Below are 21,402 nucleotides of genomic sequence, written 5' to 3'. Positions count from 1 at the left end.
ATGTATTTACAATTAAATATGACCACAAGAGGATTTAAACAAGTTTTGTTCAATCTAAATAAACCCTTTTTATATAATGGTATAGAACTATTAAAATCTTTAGCTTATCATGATGTTTGCCTAGTTTGGCTAAGAACTTCAAACTGATCACAACAAACTCATAAGATTATGTTATTTATTTACAAAATATTTATAATTGTTCTTACAGTCCATACCATTTGATCACTGTTCAGGATTCTGCACAGTTAAGTCACAGGAAAAATAATTTAAAATATTGGAGCGCTATGCATTGTATAGAGGAAAAATGAATATAATATGTCATTGTGGAATGCATAGTTTCACAATGAGCAAAAATTGCAAAATTATTTTATTAATTATTTTTATTGCCTATATGTCCCTGATGTGCTCTTTATAAAATGCCAATGTGTGATTAATGAGATCTTGAGATGGTGACAGTTTTTGCAAACAAAATCAAAAATGAATGCTGAAATAACAAACAATATTTTGCGTCTCATTTTTAGTTAAGGGTAACAATCAGCAGTCCTCTTCTGCATCCTCCACAAGAGGAATTTCTGAAAAAATACCAGAAAGATTGACATCAGTGAAAGCATCAAAATTCCTATTCTAAGTTACAACGTTTTGTGTTTACACCATTAGGTGGCAGCAGTTTACAACCTTACCATCTGCAATGTCGATGCTGGGGCTTGTGGAGGCAGTCTCCTCCATTGAAGTGATGGCATTGGTTTTCTCAGATATATTATTTAGTCCACCTGCATGGGAAGAAGATTGCTGTATGCTTTGAAGATATTCCGATGTGTCTGAGATGCTGTCACAGGTCTCAGCCTCACCGCTGTCCACCGGCACACCAGTTTCTCTCCCCGAGTACCCAGGATATGAAGGTGGGTTTTGTTCTTCTGAATGCTGTGTGCTCCCCAGACCAGCAGGGGACAGATCGCTTGGGGGGTGGCAATGTGTACCTCTTACAGCCTCTTCATAAGTGGGAAGTGGTACAGCAACACCATCTACGACCAATATGTTTGGATCTCGGTTCTCATCCTGCTCTTCACTAAAAAGATCATTTATTTTAATGAGTTAAGTGTATTTCATTCAGACATCATACAATGATACAATTATAGCGTTGTCTGTACCTTGGACCTTGAGACTTGCATTTGAAGTGGAAAATCTTGCCTGTTATAACCAAGAGCAGGGCTAGCAGCACACTAGTGGCTGTACAAGCTACCACTTTCCATGTAGTAAGCAGAGAATCTTCAAAACCAGGCCAGGTTGTCTCTGGGGGAATATAGCAGTGCTTATTCATTGGTAGTGCATGAATAATGTCAATGTTAAGCAGCCAAGTTTACTATTGATTATTTGACTTAATGAACATTATAGTATCAAATGTTGAATTTGCACATACTACTTAATAATTTAAAGGAACAGTTAATAAAATTACATTAAGTAAATTACATTACTTTTCAACCCTTCCCTATCAGACACCTGACTCAATTCTCTTGTGGAAACATTAAGTTCTGTCCTACTTTTGTAAAAGTAAAAGTAGCCTACTGTCTTTGATGCAGTAGAATGGGATCTGTGGAAACCACTGTCCATACTGACAGGTCATGTACTTGTAGTCATTCGCTAGAGAGTAGCCAGGATAACAGTAGTATTCTACGACTGTGCCGTGAATGTAGCGGTCACATGGTTGTGGATGGCACATGTAATCTCCATGTTCCATCATTGGGGGTAAGGAACATGCTGTGGCAACATCAGAAAATAGATAACTCATTTCCTGTTTATAAACTTAGCAAGTTTCATATTAGTGTTTTTCCCTGAATTAATTTACAGACATGCTGCTATATAACAATAAAGCCTTCTGTTAAACGCTATGTCAGTTGTAAAATATATGTCATAAAAATGTATATAGAACAAAGTCTCAAAACAAACTTTTTCGAAGCAAAGCTATGATAACTCACCCTCAACATCAAGGCACCGGGGTGGTGTGTCAGACCAGATGAGGTTATACATGCATTCTAGAAGCTCAGGTCCCTCCAGCTTGTAACCAGGGAAACACTGATAGTGGACTACTGTTCCCACAGGCACTGAGAACTCAGTTTCCGAGATGTTCATGTAACTGTGTGGAGGTATTAGTGGGCGCAGGCAGCCTGTGGATATAGAGGACCATGCTGAAATTCGGAACAGTAAACAGTTGTGCATAAAACACTCAGTGATTTTAAATTGAGGTTTTCTGTGCATTGAACATCAAAGTAATTTGTCTTGACCACCAAAATGTTTTAATAGCCTGTGTGGTGAGCATTTAAAAGGGATACTGTAGTTCACAAAAAAATTATGTTATCATTTACTCAGCCTAATGTTGCTCTAAACCTGTATGTGTTTCTTTATTTTGTTGAACACAAACAAAGATATGTGGATAAATGATGGTAAGCACACAGCTGATGGTACCATTGACTTCCATAGTATTTGTAATTTCAACTATGGAAGTCAATGGGTACAGTCTACTGTGTGCTTACCATCATTTATTAAGAATACCTTAATGTGTTTAGCAGAATAATTTCATTTCAGACACAAAATATGACCCTGAAATCAAGGCTAAAGTCTTAGGGCCCTATTTTAACGATCTAAGCGCATTGTCTAAAGCGCACGGCGTACGATCTAAATGGGCGTGTCTGATGCCCATTTGCTAATATAACGACGGGAAAAATGGTTTGTGCGCCGAGCGCACGGTTGGAAAGGGTTGTTAATTTTCTCCTTACGAGTAATGGGTGTGTTTTGGGCGTAGCAATAAACCAATGAGAGTCTTATCTCTCATCCCCTTTAAAAGCCATTTGCGCTGCCGCTATGTCTAATCCCTATTTAGATGACGGACTTTGTAAACTGAAAAAATAAGCGGAGGAAGACGACCATCAGTTTAAGAATAATGTTAAAAACATGTGTTGTTTTCATTTTTATTGAAATTGAAATTTTTTGGATTCAAACCTTTGTTTCAGTCATAGAAGTACAAATAGCAGGCTTTTAATTGCTGTAAATGTATTGATATCCTACATAATCATTGTAATCTCATAAAATTATTTGCAAATATGCAAGAAAAGGTTTGTACTCTAAAAATACAAACAAGAGATAAAGAATTTACAAACGTGCGGAGAGCTGAAGCGTTTCAGCACTCGGACAGCGCCATGAGATTTTTAAAAAGCATTACTAAAAATGTTTCTCATCTCATCATATCCACAGGTAAAGAGTCATCATATACAATAAATCCATAGGGTAGCATTTAAAAAACTGATGCATTTCTTTAAAGCAAAGCATTTATTTACTTACCAGGCTACAGGTAAAGCAGCTCTTTACGCCTTCTAACGTCTCATAATCTGTCCTCATTTATGTCCAAGAGACTCAATAATAATCTTTTACATTTCAATCCTTAAATCTTTCATATTTAAAAGCGTTTTTGTCCTGTTGCGCATTCATGTATGTGAAAAGCAAACCCACATTGTCGTCCCTTTCATAGGCGCATATTACTAACGCGCTCTGTAAATAACAAAAAACATTTTGTGCCATTGACTTTAGACCAGGTTTTTGTTGGTCAAATGGCGTAGTCTATTTCAGTTGCCTCAAAATAGCAATGCGCCAACAATGCGCCTGAACACACCTCGTTTTCAGACCAGAATGCCCATGGGCGCAACATTGGGCCAAATGCATTTGCTATTTAAACAATGTGCCGCTAAATGTGAAAATGATCATTGCACCGGGTTGAAACTAGCAAAAGACACTTTGTGCCGGGTGTATGATAGAGCCCTTATAATCTAATTATAAGTTAAGGTGCATCAAAATTTGAATTCATTTATAGATTTCACTTTAATTTCAATCTTTGAGATGGTCTTACTTAGTCAGTACAAAATATATCACCGTTATATTTCCATGGAATTTTTATGTTTATGTAAATCAGGGCTATTCAAATCTTACCCTGGAGGGCCTTGCACTGCATAGTTTAGCTCCAAGTTCTCCAACCCTGATCAAACACACCTGAGCAAGCTAATCAAGGTCTTCATGATCACTAAACAATCACAGGTGGTTAAGGGTTGGAGCTAAAATATACAGTGCTCGGCCCTCCAGGGATTTAAATAGCGCTGCAGTAAATCATAAAAAAAGGACTTTAGCTGAGTTTTCACAGGCGTGGTCATCATGAATCTGTTCCACAGTTTAATTCCCAAAATAGAATTATTTTGCTTCGTAAGACACTTTGTTTGGACCAAATTCAGAGACAGCAAAGCATACATCATCTGCTATGGAAAAAGCAATCCCATAATGCAATGCACTAAGCTCATTGAAAAAATCCAAAATAGCACGCAAGATTAAATACATTTTCACCCTTCATATTTTCATTTTGGTACCCAAAATGATAATTAATGTACCTATACACTATATATATATATATATATATATATATATATATATATATATATATATATATATATATATATATGCCTATACTGTATATATATATATATATATATATATATATATATATATATATATAGTATAGACAGTCACATTTGTAGATGTCCCAATCATGTGTTACCAAAAATAACTTACTGCATTATACCTTGACAAGTTGGCTGATTATCCCATGTCCCATCAGCTTGACAGATTGATACCATAGTTTCCATGTCAGGGTACCGAATTTGAAATCCATCATGGCAGCTAATAAGAAGGCTGTCCCCGGGTCTGTAGGTCTTATTTGTGACATCAGCATCCTCAATGAATGGAGGAAGACAATCTTTAAAAGATAGCATTTTGATAAATAATAGTAAAGGGAGTAAATAATAAAAAATAATAATAATGGAAATTTTAAACAACTTTACTACAAAACAAACTATGCACTTCATGCTTTGGATTTTAGATATAACACTATGGGGCGGTTTTATGGACAGGGATTAGTCCTAGACCAAAATAAATGTAAGAGCTGTCCAAACTGAAAAAATCTTAAAATACATCAGTGCCCTTTTGTTTTGCCTCAAAATGCACAAAAGTAATGTTTTTAATAAAACTGGGCAGCTTGTTAAAACTAGTTATATTTCCTTATTAAACTAAGACCTAGTCCTGGTTTAAATTAATCCCTGTCCGGGAAACCACCCCAATATGTTATAATGATGTAATACAATATAATACAGAATGGTCTTACCCTCTGAAAGGCACACAGGTTTAACGATTGGTTTCCAGCCTAACGAACGATTATAGAAGCGCGTGCAGACAATCTTAGCTGGCCCCTTTAAGCTGTAACCTTCCACACAAGAGTACCTGGCAACCGAGTTTTCAAAGAACACACCAATGTGTGGAGTTCTGACTCCATGTTCAGGAACACCAGGGTCCTTGCAAAACTGCTCCACTGAAAGTGCACAGAGAAGAAACTAAATCATGCATTCAAAGCAAAAGTGTTGTAACCCCATGCCAATTCTCTGTTTGATGGAACTGCTGGTGTTACAATTTGCTCTGTGTTGCACTCCCTGTTTCCCATGTGAAATTGATAGGTGTTTGTTTCACTGGATGTTACAGATTATATTGTAAACAACAAGGGTGTTGGGCCTGAGTATTAGGGGTAAGATTTGTATGAGCTTTATTTAATTTTTTTATGTGGTTTAACTTTTAAGATTTTGTTATGAACAAATGTTATTTATTTAATATACAAAAGACAACGTTGACGTAGTAATGTCACAGCTTTGATTGACTATAATGACTTGACAGAGCCACTACTGATGGGCCAATAGCTTTGGTCAATTACAGTCCCGTTACATAGCAGGTTATCGAAACAAAATGTGCCACAGAGGTCGCTATTAAACTTCCATATCTCCTATATTTATATGTTAAGAGTAGGCTATATCTGTTGTCTTACCTAGTGTGTTCACCGGGAAGGCGGTGACCAGACAGGGGAGGAGGAAGAGGATAGAAACGGAGATCTGACCGCAGACAGGAGATTTCTTGCCTTCGTTATCATCATGATGAAACATGTTTCACTGTATAAAATTCATCGGGTCACGGTGCATCTGAAATGATAATGACGGTGCCAAAAAACTATGTAAAACGTGAAAATATTAGATCTAATGGAACGGCATCATGGATTTTCATCCCTTTTAAATCTCCTGGTCGACGCACGGAACATGATGACAAATAAATCCCCATATCAGTTCGTAAATACATAAAGAGTCTTTTCGTGGACGCGCGTATGGCATATACGCCACACATGATGCATTATTGAACTGACATCGGCATTCGGCACATCAGATGGTTCGCGCAACGTAATGATGCTGTCCAGATGTACGATGATGATGAAAAATACGTCAAATGCGTCACGGTCACCTTATGCCGCCCCCCTTTAAAGACAAATGTCTAAGGACAAACTGCGTTTAAAAAATAACACGGTCTGTTTTGGCCATACATACAGTATCTTTTCGGTTACCTACCCCGCACATTGAAAAACAATTAATTCCCTCGTAGTTTCTGGCATCAGAAGTGGATAGGCTACTTCAGCTGATCTGGACCGCGGTCTCTACTGGAAACAAGTTAATCAAAAACAATTTCAGCCCTACCTGTTTTGAGTTTGTAAGTAGGTTATCTCGTGATGTGTGGATAAATTATTATACAGGTCAAACTTTGACCGTCAAAGTACCAACCAAGAGTGTTATAAAATGTGTTATAGAGGAGCTACTCATTTAGCTATTGCTAAATGCAGCAAGGCATATATCTCAGGTGATCATATTACAAATGTGTAATTTTGTGCATTCCCTCTTTTACTGAGGTCCATGCAATATTATGTAGTTGTTAATCAAATATGTTTTAATACATATTACAAAATAAAAAAGCTACACTCATAGCATGAAAAAGTCAACAGTATTTAATAAAACACTGTTGCCACTTTTGTCTATTTATACTGCAGACCTAGTATATTAAATCTTAATACAGTAGAGTTAAAAACACTGTTGTTTTGTTTAACAGTATGAAAGTTATTATAGCACATTATAAAGTAAGAATAAACACCGGTCCGCACTTCACAGATTTATTTCCATTTTCGTAAGGCCCATGGCACGACAGCCACCTGCAGGACAACTGCAACAGTAAGCCAAACACTCTGGGGAAATATAACAGTGCTTATTCACTTGTAATGCCTGAATAATGTTAAAGCATTAAGTAGCCAAGTTTACTATTGTGGGTTCAAGTTCTGAACATGTTATTATTACAATTTAACCAAAAACCCTTTTTTATTGAACAGAATATGCCATTGAAACTTGTGACTTATTGAACATTATAAAGTAGTGCCAAATGTTAAACTTGCACACAGCCTACTTAATAATTTAAAGGAACAGTTCACCTAAAATTAAAATTAGCCTAATTTTGGTCCTAAATCTAAATAATAGCTTAGGGTTTAACCCAAGGTGAAGTTGTGACAGTTTTGTGATCGTCATGCATTTAATATTTTTTGTTAGGTTTCATTAAAGGAGCATTTCACCCATAGAAACATTAATCTTTATTGAAAGTGTGTTATATTTGTAGGTGAAATTTAACATTCATTTAGAATTTGGTGCCTATTTGACAGAGAAAATGGGTGTTTGTAGTCTCACTCCCTTAACAAAGATATTGGACTTCCTTCTTTCAATGATGCAAAATGATGATTTTTACATCATTGAAAGAAGGAAGTGCAACACTGAAATCTGTATTTCTCCTGTCTCAGCGGCAACTGAGAAAATTTTGCATGACCATTCAAAAACATGTCTGGGGTTCTAACTATACTATGCTTAATGCAAATGGGTGAAGTGTCCCTTTAAGGCGTTGGAGTGTAATTTGGACAGCTGTCTGCAAAAAAAAGTAATAGCTTGTAACCATGGGGAACCACTTTATGTCAGTACTATCACACGGGATTTTGTTTATATTTATATTCATGGTCTTGGACACGATTTTCCCATTTCTTTCATGTCAATCAGCACAAATGTCTTTTTCGCGTCCCCAGTACTTTTTTTGTGTCATTTAATGTAGGCTATTAGATTTTCTTTTAAACATTGTCGCTTGGGGTTAGATTTGGGTTAGGATGTCTGAAATGTAGGGCCTAACAGAGAGTCTTTCTAACCCAACCCCAAGCAACAATGGTGAAAACGGAAAAACTGATGAACCAATACAAAAAAAAAGACAGGAAAAAGACACATGTGCTCATTGACAAAAAAACCTGTAGGAAAAAGAAAAAAAATTGTATAAATATCTTTCTTTAATAAATACATATCGTGACATTGGGTTGGCACCTGCCCTAATCTGTTATTGACTGTTGATTGACTGCACTGAGGCTGTTAACCAGAGAGCGGATGAAGTGTTTGTGGATTTATTGTAATAACAGTAAAACGGCTTGTAAATTGTAAAATCACACACCAAAAGTTGCAAATAGACTTTATATTTTTTTTTATATATGCCAATACAATTTAATCTTCTCCATTGACACCCATTCATAAAATACATCATCTTGTCTTATTGCCAGTGTATTCGGGAAATATATAAACTTATAAATATACGGACGGTGTGGGTATATTTATAGTAATTAACAAGGCATAGCCTAATCTTTTACAGCATCTTTCATGAACACTGAAAAAAAGATTCATTCAATTACCTCTATTTTTTAAGGTAAGTGGTTGCAAGTTTTTTGGTTTTGTTTTTTATCTCTATTTTTTTTGTTCAAATGTAGCTTAAATAAATTGATTGCAACGACCACTATAATTTATCAAAATGTATCAAATGACCACTTACCTTAAAAATGTAAAAAAACATTAAATTAATATTTTTTCAGTGTATAGCATACAGTTCTTCCAAATATTTATAAAATTAAGGAGTACAAGAACATTGGGGGCACCCTATGAAAAACAATAAATATTGTGGGGAAAATAGTTTGTTTCTATGAGGGGGGTGGGGGGGTTAGCCAATGTAGGCTAAAACAGTAACGTTGCCATATTTTACTTAGATTCACTTTCTTGAAACTCGGCATTACCCGGTGGACTGCATTCTTGCACAGGATTTTTACGACTGCGCAAATAACGCACAAGCACTAATACAGCAAAAAAGGCAACTACTATGAATATTATCAGACCAACGAACTCTCCTGGGGTCGACAGTGACCCCCGGGCTAAATAATTGGAAAACGGTGTAGTGCGTACAAGGTCCGGTGTAGAAGTGGTTTGGAAACCCTCAAATGCACTAGGGGTCAGAGTGCATTCAGTTCCGTTAACAGGGATGAATGGATCAAAGCAGGTACATTTATAACTCCCTATCGTGTTTTTGCATAAATGTGCACAGCCATGATTCGATTCGCATTCGTCTATATCCTCACAGTTTTGTCCGCTTCTAACAAAACCAGCCGGGCACCAGCACGTCGTTCCATCTCTTAAACATAAAGCCTCACAAACTGTTGATGCGCAATGAAAGTCACAGCGGCGTGGATCTTTCTCATTAATACGGAATCCCTTACTACATGAACACGTATATCCAACAGACACAGGATTACAATCATGTTCACAGGGCGAAAGCATACAGTGCGCATTGTCCAGGATGACCACATTCGATAACCCACTTCCTGTGCATTGATTTCTTCGATTGTTCTCACACAAAAATCCATCCAGCTTTTCCCTGCACGATCTACCCACCCATGTTCTGTCGCTGGACACGGACACGCAAAGTGGAGAACAGGCCATGCTTTCGCTCGCCCAGTTGGTAAATTCCGTGCTTTGCGCACCGCTGGTCCATTCGTATCCGCGTAATAAACTTGTATTACTTGAACACGTTCCCTCTGGGAGATGCAATCCTATCCAAAAGTCTCCGATCATATTATCTAGAAGGAAGCCGACAATCTTATCTGATTCCTTCGATCGGACAGACATTAGCTGATCGCCTTGTTCTCGGCACATCTCACGAGCCGTTGAAAAGTCCACTGGCATTTGATGGATACGTGAACAAATCTTAAGATTTTGGGAGCATGCACAGCGATCTACCGTTCCCATACAAGGCGAAATTAGCATAATAAACAAGATTGCTGGACTATAAAAATCCATTCTATTTTCATTCTAAGGGAACAGCTTCAGCAGCAGATCTAAGGATATATCGTGTCCAAGGCTTTGCGTGTCTGTACCTTAGAAAGCGCATGCTGGGGATTAAGGTAAACATAGGAAGGAAACCCCGCCTGAGCGCTGAGAAAGATTCCACAGTGACTGTGAACTGATAAATGTACTGCACAGCCAAAGTGCATTTCCCACACTGTAAAAAAAAAATTGCTGCGAAAACGTAAAAAAGTGAGTCAACCTGATGCATTAAGACTTTTGCGTTGTCTCAATGTATTTTAAATAATTACACATAGTAATAATAAGATGTTCAGCCAACTAACACTTGCTTGTTTTTGCAATTCTGATTTTCTTATTTTCCTAATTAAGATTTTTGTTTTACACCAATTACTGTTGTTCAGTTAATTAGCTTTTTTATGTTCTGTGGATGAAGAATTTTCAATTAGCAAAATTATTATGCATGTTTGCCAACTAACACTTGCTTGTTTATGCAATTTTGATTTTTAAATTTTCCTAATAATGATATTTATGTCACCGCAATTGCTGTTGTTCAGTTAATTAGCTTTTTTATGTTTTGTGGATGAGAAATGTTCAATTGGCAAAATAAAGACAGGTCAAAAACAATTCTTTTTAGCATAATTTATTTCAATTAGAAATAAGATGCTACACAACCCCAAACTCTTCACAACATTTAACTTTTTTTTTAAAGTTGTGACACAGCAGCTGCACTTTAAAAAGTCTAGATTCCGTCTTCAGTAGGAACTTAAATTTTGCATACACGAAGCATACAGACAATCACTTAACTGTAACAGCATAAAACTTGTATCAATTTAGGATTTTTTTTTTATCCAACAATAGTGTTTTTAATGCCTTGACATGTTCTGTAATCTAAACCTTTTCAAATTACCCCATTTAAACCAACATTTAAAACACTTGTACAGTTTTATTTAAAAGGATAGTTCACCCAAAAATGAAAATTGTGTCATTTTCTTACTCCCATGTTGTTACAAACCTGTATAAATGTATTTGATTTGATGAACATAAGATATTTTGAGGAATGTTTGTAACCAAACAGATCATGAGCCCTAAAAACAGATCATGAGCCCCATTCATTTCTAAAGTATTATTTTTTCCTACTATGAAAATGAATGAGGCTCATGAACGGTTTGTTTACAAACATTCCTCAAAGCATCTTTCTTCCTGTTCCTCAAAATGAAGACATTTGTAAAAAAATAAGAGTGACAAAATGTGACAGTTTTCATTTTTGGATAAACTATCCCTTTAACAATTTCAATTTTAAACAACCAGTTATAAGAGCAGACATGCTTACTGAAACCACTAACCTGGTATGGTATGATGTAATACAAAATTACAATTATATACACTTTAAAGGGTAACTAAACCCCTGGTCAGAGCGTGACTCCACCCACTGGCAATATTTGAAAAATGCAAGAAAAGTGGGCAGATCCCAACGGAGATAGAGATGACGAACTAAAGCTCGTACCAAGTGTGTGTTGAGATCGTAACAAGGGCGTGGTGAGCTTGAATCTGTTTACGTCACGAGTAATTTTTTGAACCCAACATCCAATAGGAAAATTTAACTGCAGTAGCCACCGTTCAACCTGAAGAGGGCAGCACTCAGATGTTTTTACACTATATATTGCAGTATTGAAACACTTTATATCCAAATGTCAAAAAACTTACTAAAATCAATGAGCAGCACTAATAAAGCATCATTCTTACAGATCATTAACTAAAAAAAGTTGGTTTAGGGTTTAGTTACTCTTTAAGAACAGTCTTATGCATCTTATGACAAGCAAAATAGATGTCACCTTAAAGAATCACGTTGTATCCAAGCTGCACTTTAGGTCTATTAACAAATGAATCCCAAAAAGGATCCCAAAACACTGTTCTGATTTTCTTTACAACAGTTTGTTCTTCAGAGAAAGCACACGTTTGGTGCATTTGGAACAGTTTGACATCTGTAACAAGAAATAGAGATGCCAACTAAGAATCCCCAGACCTTGTATCCAAGCGAACTTTAGGTCTTAAAACAAATGAACATCAAAAAGAATCCAAAAACACGGTTCTGATTTTCTTTACAACAGTTTGTTCTTCAGAGAAAGTACACGTTTGGTGCATCCAGATCCCAGCTCCATGAAAACATTCTGAATGGTGTCAAAAGTGTACTTAAGAGCTTGAGGATAGGACATGTTTAATGCATACAGAAGGCCAAAAAGGTATGCAAGAGCAGTAGAAATATCTGGGAGATCTTTCAAAACGACGACCTGCTCCAACACAACAGCAATGTTTACAACCTCTGGTGATGGTCCCTGGGTCTCATCTTCCAAAACACAGAATGGCAATAGACACTCCTTTTGCCCCATCTTCGTTGTCCTGTTACACAAACAATAATCTATTAGAACAGATATTTTGTAGTTGCATTCTATCCATAATAGACCATAAAAGTCATAGTCATTAGGGCTGGGATGGTTGTAATTACCACAGAACCACCGCGGTGGTGGAGTGCAACCCACGGTCGGGAAGTGTGCATGTCACAAATTATAAAAAATATAAAAGTATAATCTTGCCCAGTGAGATGTCTTAAGGTTAGTGTTAACGCAAACAGCCCGCAGACCCAGAGTTAATGCTCTATTTGCAAGGAAAGACAACTGATATAAGTGATGACCCGCTGACTTGGGAGCAGAACAATGAGGCAAGATATTGGCCGTTTCTCAATTCGAAGACTGTAGCCTCCGGAGGTCGCATTTGCAAGCTGCATGCGTCATCAAGATGTCTTATTTCATAACATTAACAATTATAAAGTTGACTATTATTCTTTGATAATCATACATTGTTGTAATATGCTTATGACTTGCAAATGTTCTAATATGCTTATGACTTGCAAATGTCTGAAAATAATAAACCAGGCTTGATGACATGCAGCCTGCATATGCGACCACCGAAGGCTGCAGCCTTTGGATTGAGAAACGGCTGTTCTGGCTTGGTCACTTAAAGTTGCGAAAAAGTATCAATCTGCGCTACCAGTATACCATCAGAACGCGTTTTCAGCGCCTCCGGAAACATTATAACCCAAAAAAGGTTTCTCACTTGTTGTTTCATGAGTGTAAGTGCTACAATAAACACGCAGATATGCGGCGATCCCCTGGGTCCTCTGGGGCTCGGCTCGAGCAGCCGACGAAATGGCCAAGTACATACGCACAGTTGCTTAACATTTACTTCACGTCGCGTCTAAAACCACACGGAAAACATGATCGCGCCGCTTTCCCCCTCTTCAAAACGCCTTTCGTTGCTAAGTAACCTAAGCATTGCCTGACCCTGTGACGAGCACCCACCAGCAGAGAAAGAATTTCACAAACACAATCTATAACCACCGCACCAAGAATGCCAATATGCAAAACTAACAGATTGAAGCTTTCATTTGTTCCTGCCTCGATAAAAATGCTGAACTCTACCAAAAAATAATGTCCACACAACATATTAGAACATCGTGTATACACACTTAACATTTTAGATTTATTAATGGATGTATTTTTGTTTATTATTATTATTAATGTTTGGGTTTTTTTATTGTCTGTTCAGAACAACACTGTAGCACCTTTGCCCAAGACAAATTTCCCTTCGGGGAAAAATAAAGTTTGCCCTTTAACCTAACCTAACCACCTTGGTGAATTTGTGCATTACCACCGCAGTGGTAAAAAAACTGCCACTGTCACAGACCTAATAGTCATTAAACAGTCAACATTTGCAGACTCACAAATATAAGACTAGAACAAGTAAATATTCACTTTTTTTAAACAAACCTAATGAACAAAAATAATCAAATCTCAAAACTTTAAGCCTTTACTACTTACTTTGCATGTCTTGAACAGCTTGTTTGGGTCCTCTCAAAGAAACAAAGGCAGGCCTTTCAAAGCAGTAGTCCTTCTGTGATTAACAATATCGGTCATCTTAAAAACATACAAAGGTAACAAACAATTAGCCAAAGTAAGAAAACGGTTCATATCAGACAACCTAATGTGAATAAACCTTCACAACAGTTAAGTTATGAAACTAAACTTGCCCTTTCATCAAGTCTTTCTAGGAGCTGTTCCATATCCTCTCCAAATGCAGCTTTTCGAGCTCTGTATACTTTCAAGAGCTTTGTTGTAAATCGGTCCATTGCTGCCCTGAAGACATCAAGAAGGTCTTTATCCGGGATTCTGAAGAATTCCTCAGCAATCTGTTTATAACAAATACATATTGTAGTAACGGTAACAAAACTTAAAGCATAAACCGGATAAAAAAAACATGCGTCTTAACTTGAAATACTATTCATGCAGAAACACTACTTCTTGTAGCAAAATCAGCGTGAATCTAATGTCAATGTCCTTTAATACACCAGAAATGGCATTTACAGATAGTTAAAATGTGTATTACATGTGGTGCCTTAAAGGGTTAGTTCACTCCAAAATGCTATTTTTTTTAATAAATCACTAAATCACTTGTCGTTCTAAAACACAAAGTGATCCGATTGTCTTCAAAAATATCTAAAAAATGTGTTCTGATGATAACCAGGAGGCTTTGGTCTGTCCGATTGACTTCAGTTTGTTTCACAATTTCCCTACCACCCCACAAAAAAAGAAAAGGCATCGCCAAAAAAGGTCCATGTGCCATCAGTAGTTCAATAATAATATTATGAAGCAACGACAACACTTGTGTGCACAAAAAACAAAATGAGCAGTTTTATTCAACAATTTGAAGTCAATCGGACAGACAGAAGCCTCACAGTGTTAATTAAAAATATCTAAAAATGTGATCTGGAGACAATCAGAAGTGTAAGTGATTTTTGATAAAATTATCATTTTGGGGTGAACTAACCCTTTAAGTAATAAAAACATTTTACACGTTTCTAACAAATTTAGGATAATAAAACAAAATCATTCAAATTAGCCTTTTTAACAAAGAAAAACATTACCTGTTCCTGGAGAAAAAGTGCAGGCCACCTCTGCTGCAAGTCTACAACCATTGGTTGATCTTCTACCACTTCTTTTCTCCTCAGGGAAAAAGTTAATTCCATTTTTTCACGTATGATCACCATGTTGCTTCTTGCCTTTTTTGTTTCATCAATCAATAAAAGTTTTTGTTCTTCAAGTGAAGCATCTGTGTGGTTGCATGGATGTTCCGGGAATATGCAAGACTGCTTTTTCATTGGGCTGTTCCGAGATGTCAGTCAGGCTGCAAAGGGCATTCCCAAAATCAGGGTCCTGAAATTGCAAGATGAACTGTCCTTGTAACTGCAGTTTATCCTTCAGAATACTAATAAGGGACTCGACAGACTGTGGCACTTCAAAAAGCTGAAGTCGGGCATCGGTTAAAGAAATGACAACTCACAGTAGTAAAGCCTGTAAAGTGAGAGGTAGACAGAGAAAGTTCTTTAACTAAAAATTACAATGATTTTTTCCCCAATTTAAAAAAAAACACCTTTACACATACCATCAGGCAAGTATTTTCATAATCCTGGAAAATAGAAAAAAATGCATGAGTTACAAACGTATTTGAAAACACATGAAAAAAAACTAATTTGACAATATATTGCACTCAATATGGTAATATTCTTCAGCATTTTTAACTAATTTCAAACTGTTTAAAATCATGTTCACATGATAATAATCTAGTTCCAATTTATTTATACTTTATTGTCTTACATTCACCAAGGAAACCAAATGGGTTAAGGTTTACTGCTTAAGGCAAAGTAGTCATTTGGTGACAACTAATTACAAAAGTGCTAACTATAGTGTGCATTGATACACAGAGACAAAATATATTGTCAGTAATTTTATATACTGATAATTAAGCAAGTATAGCAAATAGCACTGTAGTGTGTTCACCGTGGAACACAGCATGCTTCAGAGAAAAACATGTACAGAAAATTACCGTTTGGTGAAAATGTAAATAAATCCTATACCCAGTCATTGGTGAAATGTTTACAGAATTCAGCAGATTTATAGTTTTGGTAATTGTTCATGTACATACCATAAACAAGAGCTTACAAGTTTAAGTACGAAGCTGAAGGAACAAATCCGACTTCTTTTCGCGAGTAGTCTTATTTATTGCGTAGTCAGTGAATTTACGATGCCTTCCAAATGGCGCTTCGGTCACACACACAACAAACCCACGTGATAGTCCGATAGTCGCATTCATCTCGAAGTTGTTAATGTAAACTGCTTTTTCCAGACTTTGGAAAGAGGTTGATTACGACGTGGGTTTCGTGTGATGTCGACAAGGCACAGGTACGACGGATAGATTGAAAATACATAATATGCATAGAGCGCTGCGCAGACTGAACGGCGTATGACGTCAAAGTACAGCGAGAGCATACACAGCAGACTGTTCTAGAATCAGTATTGCCGTACAGCGTAGTAAAAGTCAAACACATCAAAAATCCGGTTTAACACTATGAAAAATATATTTAAATTCGTTAATACGGAGTACAACCACTTCCTCTTAAACATTACAATAGCACCACATTATCAATAGCCTAACAAAAAGCCATCAATATTAACTCTGGACATTTTTTGCTTAAACCATATTTTCATTAAGTACGCTAATATAACCGCGTAAAGTTAATATATAATTTGCTTCGAGGTCCTGATTGGATTGCGTTATTGATTCCGAATCACTAGTTCATATTCAATTTCAATATTAAACCTTACATCTAATTTTAAATTTCAAAGATAAATATAAGTATGTCAACATTACAACTTTTAAGTGAAAATGATAATTACCTGCCACAATAAGTCTTTATGAAAACTATGCTTCCACTGCGCAAACATATTTGCATCACTAATGAAATACATTGTTTGTAAAAAGAAAAAGCTTTTCATTTCAAGTGCTTAAAATTAATTAACGTTAATTACTCACCTGAAACTGTTTCTCCCTGCTCCAAGTCCAAAATGGCAGCCAGAAAACGTGGCGAGGCTGATAATGAGAAAGGAAACCCCGTAGATGCATGCGCGCGCAACTCAATTATAAAATGTATGTTCATATAACTTGGTTAAGGACGTTGCTACAACATTTTGCTACATATTGTTGGACTAACATGGATTTTTACATAGACTCACAATATTCACAATTCCAATTATCTGTAACTAAAAAAAAACTGTTTTCTGAACAAATGGTCATTTTATTTTTTACAGTGCACTCTGACAAGTTCAGGATGGGATTATTAAAAGTACATTGTTTTATGACCTCACAGACGCATTAAACAACGTCAACTCAAAATTGAGATTTATTCAAATTATAATTTTACCTGCACATTTGCAAAAATGTTTTAACAAAATCGTTTTAGCGCTTTTAATTTATGTTGTATTGGTCTGGGAATGAGAATTTTCCGGTCAAACCGAAATAATTATTGTCAATAATTTATTAATGACATAAAGATCAGAAATACAATTTACAAAAAACATTTTGACATTGAATGGGCATTATATTATATAGAAGCAGGCTGTATTTACAATCACTTGTATATTCAGTTACAAAAAATTAAAGGGTCTAAATGACTTTTAAGAATGATTCAATATTAATAAGCCTACTTATCCATACATGCACTATTAACTTGTGGAAATATAGTATTTGAAAAACCAGCCTACGTTTCTGTGATTTACTGTACATACAATTATAATGTAAAACCCAAATATAACAGTGACATCTTTAATTTGACGGACAAAGGTCATTTATATGTACTAAATGTAAAAGGTATACAAAATATAAAATCAATTTGGTCATCAGAAATTTTAATTAATATAAAACACATGTCACAAACTTACCAAATATTTACAACATTTCCAGTCAACTCTACCTTTATTTATCATAATGTTTCAGAGCGTTGTACTCGTTTTTTTGTTGTTAATTTGACAAATATTACAATTATTACAACATTGAGGTTTCAGTTTTGAGGACAAAAAATAAGTAATTAAACTAAAACAATAATATCCTCCATGTTTTATGATGCTGATAATGTCCACGAAAAAAAAGTCAGTGTTGGGTTTTTTCTACATTGCCCAGTCCAGATGAAACCCAGCAATAGTTATCAGCAGTGGCATTTTTCTTGGTGGTCTTTCTTGAACGTTTCCATCGGTAAATGAGAAAGACGGACGTGATCACAACAAGCATAAACAATGCAACAGCTGAACCCACCACACACAGCAAAAACCACGAACTGGCGAGAAAACTTTCTTTGCGTTTGACTGAGTCTGTTTTACTATTTTTGTTAGGTGAAAGTGGACTGCGTGCTGTAGGTCCATACCCGTTAGGTAACTGACTCAAGTTTGTGATTGGTGTTTCTTGGTAATTTTCTCGAGATAGAGGGGTGTTTTGTGGTTTCTCTGTAGGATTCGGAATGCAGCTAATGCCATTTTTAGCTAAAGTAAAGTTTTGGGCGCAAGAGCACTTATAACTACCTAAAGTGTTGATGCAAGTGTCTTCACACGGCCTATTTAGACATTCATCAATATCTTTACATGCCCCACCTTTGTCTGATGAAAAGCTGAAACCTGCGTAACAGTAACAAGAAAATGAACCTTGTGAATTGAGACAGCCCTGTTCACATCTTGATTCGGTGCATTCGTCCACATCTTCACATTTTCCTTCAGAAAGTTTGAAACCAGTTTTACACTCACAAAAATAGCTTCCCGGACTGTTGTGACACCTGTGTTCACCACAGATACTTTGACGGCATTCATCGATATCAACGCAGCTGATGTTGTCATCGTCCAACTGAAATCCATCCGGACACGCGCATGAAAAACCAGTTGGTGTCGATACGCACGTTGATTTACACGGTGAATTTTCGCAGTTGTCTCTGATAGCACAACTAACTTTATCATCCCTCAGGTAATAACCTTCACGACATTCACAACTGATACCTGACCCAAAAGTTTCTGAACAAATGTGATCGCAACCTCCGTTTTTGTGTTCGCAACTTCTTCTATCTCGCGCGCAAAATCGGTCCGAATTTGTCCAGCCAAAGGAACCCATATTGTTATTACACACTGAAAAAATTGGCGAAATATCCTCTGACCCACGGCACCTTATTTCAGCAAATGTTCCATGCGGTAACATTGCCATCCCATCACTCTGAGTAAGTGGTTTGGATAAAAATGGAAGTTCGTAATTGACTTCACCAAGGTCGTCCAACATTATGGGTTTGCACGTGCCTTTGAAAAGAAATTTGCACATATAAAAGGCGCCATCCTTACACGAGCCGTCCGACCATTTCAGATCATCCACTAACGAAACGGACACGCACCTTTTCTCCGTGCACGTTCTTGAAGGTTTCTTTTTCCATCTGGAATATTTGGAATCTGCCGGCTTGGACGTCCATCTGAAGCCATGCAACTCCTCATTAAACTTAGTACAGTGTCCTTTATCCAACGCAAGTCCTATCCAAAGTTTAGAGTTTAGGGCAGATGGTTCTCCTGCTGCTAAAAGAACTGATTTGACATTTGCTAATTCATTGTAATTTCTCATCGTGACCAAATTGCCGCCTTTGTTGGTGCAGTTTCGATGTGCCTTTTCAAAATGTTCCTCCTCCAAATGCAACGTAAGGCAAGCCTCAGCTGTGCACGTTGTGGTCACTCGATTGGTTCCGTCAGCTTCAAAAATGGACAACATCAAAATAAGTGCAAACATCATCCCGTCGCTATCATCAGTATGAAAACAACAGATTCCACAATATTCAGTTCATTTCAGAAAATAGAACAGAGATGGTTCGTATAGGCCTCTTGCGTGCCAAACAAGACTCTGGTGAATCTGTTCTACTTGCTCACTTGCTCAAACTAATGTATCCTGTTTAGTGCTTAACCTACAATGTGTCTCTTCCCAGAGAGAGTTCCTGTCAGTAAAAACAATTCCCCTTGCTTCTATTGTTTAGACTAGTTCTCCAGATGCATGCAGCATGACGCCTAATGTGTCACTAGCCCCAGATTCTAATTTAAGTAATAAAACAATAATACATTACATATATTTCCTTTTCTTTTTAGATATACAAGTTCCACAGTGCTGAATAGCCAATATTACATTTATAGGGCCGGATATATTGTTCATTGCGAGATTAGCAATTAACAATGAGAAAATCATGTACAGTACAGGCACAGATATACAATACATTTTGTCCAGCTCTTTATGTGACTGTGTCTGTAAAAGCCAATATAAAGTCTCATAATCCAATAATGAGATAAGGATGTTTGATTTCAATTATGGAATGGCCTTACTCCTTCAATATTAAAGGTCCCATTTTTTCTGTGTTTTGAAGCTTTGATTATGTTTACATTGCACAATATGAGTGAGTGAGTGATGTCTTCCTTGTTCTATGAAGTCTCTCGACATAACGAGTTCTGATTGTGTAGCTTGCTTAGTGTGTTGTGATTCGATATCTGCTTAGCTTGCCGTTAGCTCAGCTGGCGAGTGATGTATTCTTTTGAGTTTAGTAAAAAACCCTGTTATACTGACGTCATTAAAGCAGGAAGTAGAGGGCTGTAGTCCAAACTGGCCATTCGCTGTAGGCTTTAAAAGGGTAATTCTGTTAAAGCAACACTATGTAGTTTCCATGTAAAAATGACTTACAGCTCCCCCATGTGGTTGAAAAGCGCAACAGTGCCTGGTATCAGACACTATTCTGCAGGCAGGGGGAGGGGCGGGCTGTGTTTCCTACCCTCCACAGCCACTTTCAGAGTGTGCTTGTAGCAGCAAGGAGGCTGCTCAGATTGCAGCAACAGTACAATTTGTCAAGTTAAAAGTTGTTCTTTCACTGAAATAATTTTAGAGACATTATTTAAAGGTAAAAAAACTACATAGTGTTGCTTTAAATAAAATATATCGGCTGGCAGTGAACTTTGAGCTTTATCATTTTACAGGTATTATTTATACTATTATAGCAACATTACACACTAACTAGTGTTTAAACAATTGGATCAGAAAGAACGTGACCTTTAAATATATCAAGGTTATATTTTCACAAAATGTTCTTGACATTTTGTAGAATTTTTTTTATAGAAAACAGTAAATCACATAAAAATAACTTTTATTATTTTGTAAATTGATTATTTAACTCATTAGATTAGAACTATGACAGGTAATAAAAACTAATCGCAAACTGAACTTAAACCTACATGAACTGATCTCGGAAATTATAAAGATACTGTAATCATATCTAACAGTTTTCCTTATGGAAGGTTATATTCTTTTCTCTATTTTTACAGAAACAGACATACAACATTTCCCCTCGCCATTGTCTCTATTGCCTGCC

The 21,402-nt window shown here is 36.5% G+C and overlaps 3 protein-coding genes across 4 annotated transcripts; all 3 read right to left on the bottom strand.

Moving 5' to 3' along the window:
* Positions 1-241: 241 nt before the first annotated feature.
* Positions 242-6,726, bottom strand: susd4 (sushi domain containing 4). 2 transcript variants are annotated; one of them, XM_065288649.2, is made up of 9 exons: positions 6,471-6,726; positions 5,903-6,053; positions 5,195-5,398; positions 4,616-4,789; positions 1,974-2,162; positions 1,564-1,755; positions 1,149-1,290; positions 681-1,066; positions 242-572 (listed from the first exon to the last, which is right to left on the bottom strand). In XM_065288649.2, exons 2-9 carry the CDS (start codon positions 6,015-6,017, stop codon positions 535-537), a joined length of 1,440 nt encoding a protein of 479 aa, XP_065144721.1. In that variant the 5' UTR covers positions 6,018-6,053; positions 6,471-6,726; the 3' UTR covers positions 242-534. The 2 variants fall into 2 exon arrangements, with proteins under 2 accessions (XP_065144721.1, XP_065144720.1); XM_065288648.2 differs by lacking the exon at positions 6,471-6,726 and having other exon boundaries at positions 243-572; positions 5,903-6,394.
* Positions 6,727-8,423: 1,697 nt separating this feature from the next.
* On the bottom strand, positions 8,424-10,285 carry LOC135778189 (thrombomodulin). Its single transcript, XM_065288651.2, has one exon. The coding sequence runs from the start codon at positions 10,086-10,088 to the stop codon at positions 8,997-8,999; it is 1,092 nt and encodes a 363-aa protein (XP_065144723.1). The 5' UTR covers positions 10,089-10,285; the 3' UTR covers positions 8,424-8,996.
* A 7,217-nt stretch (positions 10,286-17,502) lies between these two features.
* cd93 (CD93 molecule) lies at positions 17,503-19,981 on the bottom strand. Its single transcript, XM_065288650.2, has one exon. The coding sequence runs from the start codon at positions 19,788-19,790 to the stop codon at positions 18,132-18,134; it is 1,659 nt and encodes a 552-aa protein (XP_065144722.1). The 5' UTR covers positions 19,791-19,981; the 3' UTR covers positions 17,503-18,131.
* Positions 19,982-21,402: the final 1,421 nt, after the last annotated feature.

This window comes from Paramisgurnus dabryanus, chromosome 17, assembly GCF_030506205.2.
Source record: "Paramisgurnus dabryanus chromosome 17, PD_genome_1.1, whole genome shotgun sequence".
In the NCBI taxonomy this organism is placed as follows: domain Eukaryota; kingdom Metazoa; phylum Chordata; class Actinopteri; order Cypriniformes; family Cobitidae; genus Paramisgurnus; species Paramisgurnus dabryanus.
Note: the sequence above shows the minus strand (reverse complement) of the source record. Positions and strands in the feature narration are given on the sequence as shown.

Excerpts from the sequence above, each read along its gene's own strand:
- cd93 (XM_065288650.2), bottom strand. The coding sequence starts at position 19,790 with ATGATGTTTGCACTTATTTTGATGTTGTCCATTTTTGAAGCTGACGGA.
- LOC135778189 (XM_065288651.2), bottom strand. The coding sequence starts at position 10,088 with ATGGATTTTTATAGTCCAGCAATCTTGTTTATTATGCTAATTTCGCCT.
- susd4 (XM_065288649.2), bottom strand. The coding sequence starts at position 6,017 with ATGTTTCATCATGATGATAACGAAGGCAAGAAATCTCCTGTCTGCGGT. Across the intron at positions 5,399-5,902 it reads CTTCCCGGTGAACACACTAG|TGGAGCAGTTTTGCAAGGAC; the intron begins GTAAGACAACAG and ends GTGCACTTTCAG. Across the intron at positions 1,067-1,148 it reads TGCAAGTCTCAAGGTCCAAG|TGAAGAGCAGGATGAGAACC; the intron begins GTACAGACAACG and ends TGATCTTTTTAG.